The 10169-nt window shown below is 35.6% G+C and overlaps 1 protein-coding gene across 1 annotated transcript in view; it reads left to right on the top strand.

Annotated features, from left to right (window-relative positions):
• Positions 1 to 1450: 1450 nt before the first annotated feature.
• Positions 1451 to 10169, top strand: part of LOC144440273 (paired box protein Pax-6-like) — a 9958-nt gene continuing 1239 nt past the window's right edge. The window contains exons 1-5 of the mRNA XM_078129614.1: positions 1451 to 1478; positions 2308 to 2357; positions 6499 to 6660; positions 7871 to 8029; positions 9531 to 9793. Coding sequence (XP_077985740.1) covers positions 2333 to 2357; positions 6499 to 6660; positions 7871 to 8029; positions 9531 to 9793 — 609 coding nt within the window. The 5' untranslated portion in view covers positions 1451 to 1478; positions 2308 to 2332. The remainder of the gene's footprint in view (positions 1479 to 2307; positions 2358 to 6498; positions 6661 to 7870; positions 8030 to 9530; positions 9794 to 10169) is intronic.

The raw sequence follows: 10169 nt of genomic DNA, 5'->3' as shown, positions 1-10169 counted from the left end.
CCACCACTACCACCACCACCACCACCACCACCACCACTACCACCACCACCACCACCACTACCACCACCACCACCACCACTACCACCACCACCACCACCACCACCACCGCCGCCACCACCACCACCACCACCACCACCACCATTACTAGAACAACCATCGCCATACAAAACAACAAAATAATAATAATACATTTTTGCTCAAATCGTCTACATTATTTTGTTAACGGTTGATCACATTTTACTTTGCCTAGCCTAGACTAAATGTATCATGATCCTGGTTTGAGGCGATGCTGATAATCCCTTTTGTAATTAGCAGCTACGGAAATTAAAAGTTGTGACGACCTATACACCATCTACGTCTAAATGAAGAATGTTGAAAAGAGTACCCTTATTGTAATCTATAAACTGTACTTTTGAGACAAAGAGGTTCCATATAGTGCCGTATAATGTGGCACGCCCAAGTTTAAAACTGTCTGGAACTGTTACAGTTCATTGAAAATTGGTACCTTTCGTGAAAAATATGTAATAAGAATCCCCAAAGGGGGGGTAGAGAGAGAGAGAGAGAGAGAGAGAGAGAGAGAGAGAGAGAGAGAGAGAGAGAGAGAGAGAGAGAGAGAGAGAGAGAGAGAGAGAGAGAGAGAGAGAATATTGATACATTCAATAGGAGTGGCTATATCATCGGGCAATCTTTTATTGCAAAATATTGAAACCATTTTTAAAAACAAATTTAGAAACTTAATTTTAAGGCACTTTTTAAAAGTTGTATATCATGCACACGAACGAAATATTGGTACTGAGTATTCATTTGATACAGTTATCTAAACTTGAACAGAAAGTTACTGTATTTCACATCCACTTTAACTTTGGTCATGCGCAAAGACTGTGCACGATTCTAGCGATAGGGTCTGTCTGATAGCTTTTTAATTGAGTCAGTGACAAACAAGTAAATGTGCTTGACGACACGTTCACCGATAGAGTAGTAGAGGGAATAATTCACAATGAAGGCTAGAACAAACTATACTTCTGATAGCTGGTAGAAAGTAAACATACTCCTTAAAGCATCAAACAGAACTTTTGTAACAAATACATTCTGGGAAAATTCGAATCGGTTATTGATCTCACCACAATTAAGTTTATATCTCTCACAAAACAAGGCATATTGGCCATCTATGATTGGTAAGCTTTTAATAGACAGATATCGAGTTGCTACACTAATTTGAATAAAATGATAAATTCAGCCAATCAAGTGTTGCTAAAAAGTGACGTGCTCACCTAGAGAGTGATCACATGACCTGCAGTGAAGTAGGCAGAGATGATATGAATGTACGTATAGCAATCCCATTAAAGTTAATTATCGGTATAGGGGGTGTTTTATGGCCATTATTAAAATCAAATTGAATAAATTAAGACGATATAAAAGGTCGAGGGATACATCAAGGGATAACCAGTGGTGAACAGGAATTGAATCGTGACCGTAAGGTAAGTCGTTTATGAGTGTAACTTTTATCAGATCAAAAGTTGAACACCAAGTTCACTTTGTGTGAGTCTGACCTATTCGATATCACACAGTCAATATACACATAGGAAAACTTGAAAACCAATATTGTCACTCTATATCGTATGATGACAAGGCACAGAAAAAAATGACGTGTTCAGGTTTTGATAACAAAGTTTGTTTTTTCGCGGAAAGGGTTGTTTTGCTGTTACATATATTAATGATATTTTCGAATTGGAATAAACCGATAAGGTTTTAATCTTTGCATTTATCTAAGTTTATTTTTCGGGGAAAAAAGTTTGATTTCTGTTTTATTCATGATATTGATAATTTTGCATTGGAATAAACCAGTATACATGCAGTTTCAATTTTTGCATTTATCTAATTCGATCAGGATAAACCACCTACGACTTGTTCATCAGTATGAACGAGGTTTGACTATTTTCAGGATAAATTATTCGTATACCCAGCAGTTTCGATTAGTTCAATATATCACCATACTGTGACGACGATCTAAAATTTCCGTTTTTTATCAATCTTTTATTATAGTACACTAGCTATATTTTCATGAAATAAAGTTCGTCGTCATCCCCAAGTGAGAAATTCTCATCAAATTATTTCCCAAACTGTTCACACGTACGTGTACACTATGAGAGCGGTGATTGTATAGCCATAATCGGTATCCCAATTCACACCTAGATATTTCAGTTGAATTTCATTGAACCACGGATTAGGTATAATATATTCATATATCTCCTAATTATGAACACCAAGTCTTTTAAACTTATTATATTTTTTACATTTCTATTAAAGGAACTTACTCTGGATTTCGTTTACCATGGATGCAAGCAGTTTACACACACGTAAGTACAGTTCTTTATAATGTTATCGATATTTTTTGAAAGTATATGTAGGTTTATTTACTGAGTTACACTGGATCCCAGATAGCTAACGTTGCTATACTGGGTCCCAGATAGGTTATACTGGGTCCTAGATAGGTTGCGCTATACTGCAGGGTCTTAGATAGGTTGCTATCCTGGGTCCTAGAGAGGTTCAAGTTTCTACGGAGCTTTTACACATATGGTTTTATAGGCTTATTAGTTTGCTTGTCTCATGACATCACCATCATCAAGGAATTACAGTTTGGGATATTTCCAGATCACACTTAGTGTTATCTTAATCAAAGGAATGTATATCCAGTTATGAGTCGTGACCGCCATAAAAGTTATGTTACTAAAATTACAGACAGAACCCAATGTTTTCATAGAGAAACTGTTCTCATATGACAGCTGCAGATACCTTACAGTGAACAGTTTTGTGACTTCGGAATAACCATAACAGTTATTGCGATATCCGTTGTGACTTCAAGGTGAACTGGAGTAACAGTTATTTTGGCGATATAAATTGGTAACTTCGGAATAGACCACTCGCGGTAACAGTTTTTACGATAAACGTTGTGATTTCAGATTTATTGATCAACAACCGTAACAGTTATTTCGGCGATATAGATGACTTCGGAATTGATCAACCGCCGCGACAGTTATGGCAATATACGTTGTAACTCAGGAATAGATAAACCTCCATAACAGTTATGGCGATATACGCTGTGACTTTGGAAATGATCAACAGGTCTCGCCGAAACTTCAATCGCCGTAACAGTTATCGCGATAGACTTTGTGACTCCAAAGTCGTAGATATTCATAAATTCATCTACACTAGAACACTTCATTTATCACACAAAGTATAGATAATACACACCACCTATAGGTTTCATTAGATGGATGAGAGAGGGCATTAATTTTGCAAGTTGTTTTCAAATTCTGAGGTAACAATGGTTAGATTGGCGGATTACTTCAAACCTAACATTGTTTTCCTTAGCAACTCTCTTACTAGTCTTTAGTTAAATGAACTCGTTAAACTTTTTCTTTGGCGATTTTATTTTTACATTTCGTTGACGTTATTGGAGTAATTCATTAAAAAAATATATTTCTTACACAACATCAAAAGAGAAGGATTTAACCTCAGAGTGAACTCAAAGAGTTAATCCCGATTTTTTTTTCGATCGAGAAACATTTATCTCACCGAATTTTAAGCCCATCTCCAAAAACACACTAAGAATGATGAGAATAGAAGATTTCGCACACATTGAGTTCACTTACAGTGTGTTTCGTTATTTCATTTTATTTTATTTAATCCAATTCAAGCTTCTCGTAAATAAGCCCGCTAAGGGAAGACGAAACAAGTCCAACGATTCAAACCGATTTTGTATTCACCTACTACAGAGACACAAATGATGGAACCACGTACTTTTTAAACTGTATTTTTCGAGTTGAAAGGCGGGAAAACACGGATAATTCGTGCAAAGAATCCTTGTTCAGATGCCACAGTCTATCAAGCCAACATGAAAAACACACGCAAAAACAACAACAACACAAAACAATGGAGCTGACCGTGCGACTCACATGAGTGCAGTGTTGAGAGAAAGCATTCTACCGTGATGGTAATAGGTGTCCAACTCTTCAAGTCTATCCAGCCAGACATAATTCGGTTTTGTTTCGAATCGGAGCATCCCATGTGAATACTACATCGATGCTTAGGTCGACAATACATTAATTAACCCTTTATTGTTTTATGCAACGGTTTTCTACTAGCACTCTTATCTAATTTACATCACATCACATCACATCACATCACGGTTTGTTTTTCTCAATCAAGCAGTATTCACTTCCGAGATTAAACTAATAGGTGTTAATGTCGTGGTAATTGTATTTCCGAGTACATGCTCGGGTCCTTATCCGATCCTGACATACCTTTTCTAGTAGTGTCAATGTAGTTTTGTTGCATCCTGTAGTTCACTTAAATTACTTTGTTTCATTTCTTAGCTAAGATCCGATGATCTGCACAATATTAAATAAAGTCGGTGAATATTACCAATGGTATCAACTCAATCGTTGGCACTGTACCGACAATACCAGAAAAATTGCATCCAAAACGTTCATGAATAACGCTGGCGAGTTGCGTAGTTTTACCATAAAACACATCAAAAATAAACTCAATCGAGAAACAATATTTGATGTATTATTTTGCTAACAACATCTCGTTTATTTAAATAAAAAACAATGTTTAAAAAGCGAATGAAGATTGGCTTATATATTTTTAAAAAAAAAGCCACATACATGTATTTCGATTCCATATATTTAGACTGAGCGTCTGAAAAAACCAAGCTCCGTTTGATAGGTTTTTTAGCACAAGTACACCCTTCTGAAAGTCCTCATCCATACTAGAACTGTATGTGAGTATGATGCTAACAATATCGTGTGTTTGTTTACTATTAAACAGTTTATAGTAATGACTAATGTATGTACCACATATCGAGATCAATTTACTGTATCTAGAGAAACGTAAGTTTAGCAGCCAGGTTTAATGGCTTGTATGTCATTTCCTTTCTAAAATTGAATAGAACTCCCCAAATCGTGGATCATCGATAAATCTTTCCAAGGAAAAAAAACAATTCCAGCACCGTACTGAAAGATAACGATAGGATACGAGCCTTGAGATTTGTTGACTTCCTTACGAGTGTAGTACGTGTATATATTGAAATCTTGAAATTACAACTCTGTCGTCAGGATGTCAAGAGTATAGTGTTAGGTATACTTCACTGTCTCTGAGTCAAGTACAAACACTTTCTACCCAAAAATAAGACCATCGTCAAAATTTCGTTGATTTAATTTTGTCGTTCGCCAGCATTCCGACTCAAACGGCTTTAATTTGGCTGAAACACAGAATGTATTCATACGAGTTTTTTTCGAGGCTGTAATCGGCGTGGTAGGTCATCCAACTATTAAGTAAAATTCCATCCCATAATATTGTTGTTGTCGTCGGAACAAACCTGAAATACGCGGTATCACGTCATGTTGGTGATTTGATCGAGAATACGAATTTTAGCCCCGGGTGAATATAGCTTGTGCATTGTTAGATATTTACATGCATATTCCCGCCAAAATAGAATGATAGCTTCAAAACATTTGCGAGGAATGAGTAAAAAAAATATCCATGACCAAAATTCTTATTATATGCTTTTATTTCGGTATATGGATAGTTGGAACAGCAGTCTAATATGTCAGCCTGAATCTAATATCGATAATTTTGATGTCATTTCTTTCAAACTGAAGGAAACTACATATTTGATGTCAGATATTCTAATCCTAAGCCCACCTAAAATTGAACAGAAATTCGGACACCATTCGTGCTTTATATAGCAAAATGATTGAATTGAAATTTTATAAACAGTGCTTATAATCTTAGCGAAAATAAAGATAAAATGTGCCAAAATTTACTGAAATATAAAAATTTTGTTCAAATCATTTTCGAGTGAATGTTTAAAGCTTAGAAACAATGGTAAATTTCTTTCGTCACGCTGGTTATAAAGCCTAGCGATTGGACGCATCCGTACTACCCGTCTGGACTCCGAAATTCTTTGTCAGAAATTGATGTACTGTAAAAATTGTTGCCTACATTTGTTATGACATGGGCATTGACAGCGGAGTCTTTCAATATGGAAATTTACCAAAGATACCATGAACCATTTTGAACCGCAATGTGTAAACTGATTGATATGATATTAAACATTTTAAACATTCAGATTCAAAGGAAATCGTGATATAATTAGAATATTGACACGAAGTCGTGACATTTTGGCAAATATTGTTAAGGAATTGGAATCATAGAAGCAAATACAATTTATTCGTTGCAAAACACAACAAGGCTAAGTGGGGAAATACTTACAATGTACACGCCAGTTCATTTTAACGACGCAAATTATAATCCCATTCAATATAAATTTTATGATTTAGGTCTAAAAACAATGATTTTCAAAAAAAAAAACTTAGTGTTAAATAACAAGTTCGATCCATTGTTGGTTTTAACTGGCCTATACACAGGGGATTGATATGCGCTTTGGTAATTGCATACAGTTAATTAATGTTATACTTTTCTATCTTACAGCAACAAGTGGTTTGAATCAGCTTGGTGGTATGTTTATCAATGGTCGACCACTACCTGACCCGTTACGTCACCGGATTGTAGAATTAGCTCACTGTGGGATAAGACCATGTGATATATCAAGACAACTTCTCATATCACACGGCTGTGTTAGTAAGATACTGGGTAAGAACACTAGACTTATTCATTGGTGTTGGAGAGATTGCAGCTCTACTGACGGCGGCTATTGTAGTTTCATTTTATTCCCACGTTTCGTTATTTTTTGACTGTTGAGAGTATACTAAATCTTTACTAGAAACGAAAAAATCATTTTGTGCTGGATTGCTTGTCCACTTATATTTGTACATCATATTGTGTACATCTACGGATGTATGTGTGTGAATGTATTGTTAACAAATTAGAAATATTTGTGATGTTACGTGGCGGTCATTTCTGTCAGTATAAGTAACACTATTAATAAGTCAGATTAAAAAAAAACAAAGTATATGAAAAAATAAATACAGTTTCAGCAGTTCAGTTATTAATCTCTGTCTGATAACACGATTACTTTAATCCATATATTTAATTAGGCATTGATAAACATTCGTTCACCATAACGACGTACACATCATAACTAATGATGTACACATCACAACTAATGACGTACACATCACAACTAATGACGTACACATCACAACTAATTTGTTGAACTTTTACAAACACACTGACTGCCTTATTTTCACTTCTATTCACAATTCTAAACAGAAAGGAAAAGCTTACAATACACATGAAATCGAATACATTAGATTTAGTAATTAGTACGACTGTAGTATAACTTGATAATATTCATAAGATAATTATATGAATCATACCTCAGCAAATCATTGTCGATTGAAGTATTTCTCTCATGTATCTCAAAAGCTCCGTCCTAGAGATTACTTAAAATTTGAGATCCCCATATCTCTCTCTCTCTCTCTCTCTCTCTCTCTCTCTCTCTCTCTCTCTCTCTCTCTCTCTCTCTCTCTCTCTCTCTCTCTCTCTCTCTCTCTCTCTCTCTCTCTCTCTCTCTCTCTCTCTCTCTCCAGCCATTGTTTGTACATTTCCCTTTTCAATGAAATTGTCCAATGTCATCAACTGATAGCTGTTATGTCGATTTTTGTAGTCTGTAGATTTTAGCGCCATGCAAGCGACAAACAGAAAAAAAACAAATAAATAAATAAATAAATAAATAAATAAATAAATAAATAAATAGGTTCTTGCTTATTTTTGAAATTTAGATCAAAGTTAGCAATGAATTATCAAAAACACAGCTTGACTGCTCGACTAGTTTCGTACCTCAGTGAGTGTGTTTTTTTCAAGACAAATAGATTAAATGGGATTTGTTCCGTCTATTCAGCAGGTCGATATTACGATACTGGATCCATCAGACCTGGGACGATTGGGGGCAGTAAACCTAAAGTAGCTACACCGGAAGTCGTCAGTAAGATTGAAAACTACAAACATGAAAACCCGACGATCTTTGCCTGGGAGATACGTGATCGACTAATTAATGAAGGTAGGTCGTACTTGAAGCTTTAGTTTTCCTGATAGACCGGCACCTAATCGGTATGTTGTTCAATAAAGGTACATTTACATGAGCAAATTCAGGCATCACCCTGTCGAGTTCGATCAAATGACATTTTTTAAATTGTTCAGTCCCAAAAATTCTCAAAAGCTATTCAAAACTGATGCCAATTTCAACTCTTCGATTTTCCAAGCAAATATTAATGATCGAACATTTTATCTACGGTGATAAACTTCACATAGCCTCCTGCAATATTGAAAACAATTAAAACGATGATTTTGTATATACTGTGATGTCAACTTTGATTTTGGTATGAAAATAAATTCATTGGAAGGTCAGAGTACAAATGTTCAAATCTTTGTAACTGAATTAACGATGAATTATTACATTATTGAAATGTATATAGGAATCCTAAATGAACCTCGTGTAGCTAGGTAATAAAGTTATGAGACGGAATTGCTATAGAAAGGGGAACTAGTCGCTTATATTGCCCCTTACACGAAACAGGTGAATACTTTTGAAATTACGACTATAAATTACCCCTAATTGAAAATGTTACTCATGAGTTCTATAGCAGCTATACATTTCACAAATCTCATTTAACATCCTCTCTTCACGAGTTTTAGTTTAGATGTGATGATTGACATCACTGTGTTCAGCGGTAGTTTAAAGTATAGTTTACCTTGTTGCCAATTCATATTATATTCCAATTCTGGTTTGAATACAACACTGTTCCCTTTAATAGTGTTTGCTATAGTCAAGTTACTGACGTCGCCCAAGTATATTATATTCAACTTTAGTTCGACTACAAAACCGTTTATACCGCTGTTATCGCATCGATCATTTGTTTACCTTCACACCGTTTCAACTCAAGTTAGTGTGGCAATATGCTGGAAGACATACAACAGTCACATATGGCGGGAAATCGGTCTATGTTGACATTTCGCACAGTTGTAATTCACATCTTTTGACTAGCAATCTGCCAGTGTATATTAAAGCTAGAAATCGCTTCTCTCTTATCACACAATGTATATTCACTTTAAACAATTATCCCACCCTCTCAACTTTAAGTGAATAGAGTCCCCAAATACAAAAGTACATTCACCCTAGCAGTACAGTATAAAAGGCCGTATGAATAAAGATGTGTTCTCAGAATGAAAGAAGAAAACCTTGAATTAGACATTCAACAGTCGCCAAGTGCATTGTGTACGTCAACACACTGGTATACAATTCAAGGCGTTTGAAGGTCGCCATTGCCAAGTGTAAAGTAATTGGTAAAATGAAAATATTTTCAATATGTTTTTGCAGGTGAATACATCACCTTTTCTAAAATTAATGTGGTGAGCAAAACTACATTTAAAAATCCCTTTTTATATTCTTCAAGTTTAACTGTGTTAGCTATAGTTTTAGGTCTAAACATATCATATTTTCCAGGTCAATGTAAACATTTGTCCAATTCCCATTATAATTGAATTTTTTGTTTATTTTACAGGTGTGTGTACAAACAGTACAGTACCTAGCGTCAGCTCGATTAATCGCATTTTACGGAATCGTGCCGCTGAGAGGGCTGCAGCTGAGTACGCACGCGCAGCAGAACAGTCTCTTTATCCACACTACCCTATCTCATGGTCCACTGGTACACCATTCACAGCGCCCTCTATGGTGACACCGTACCCTTTCAGTTCTTCGTTTGGCGTCAACAGCAACCCTTTCTGTCCAACCTCGATACTCAGTATTCCACCCATGACGTCATTAGTAGGTGAGAATTCACACTTCTAGTTCTACATTTCTTTAAGGACATTTAGACCGAGTCACTTCGGGTATACTGCTACCAACAGTATATTACATTCTAGGTACATATTAAGACTCGTATATTTCGGCATTGCTATTGTGTAATGTTATCGTTTTTCGTTTTATCTGTTTAGTTGATTTACTTTGTGGTGAATCTGAAAAATATGATAATATGGAATAAAAAAACTATTTGTATATAGTGTTCGTGAAGATAAAGTAAATTTTCGCTAAGTGAATTGAATGACGAATGGAGAGAGAGAGAGAGAGAGAGCTAGAGAGAGAGACAGACAGACAGACAGACAGAGAGACAGAGACAGAGACAGAGACAGAGACAGGCAGT

This window comes from Glandiceps talaboti, chromosome 9 (assembly GCF_964340395.1).
Source record: "Glandiceps talaboti chromosome 9, keGlaTala1.1, whole genome shotgun sequence".
Taxonomy (NCBI): Eukaryota; Metazoa; Hemichordata; class Enteropneusta; family Spengelidae; genus Glandiceps; species Glandiceps talaboti.
The sequence above is the reverse complement of the archived record's forward strand: the minus strand, read 5'-3'. Positions and strand labels throughout refer to the sequence as shown.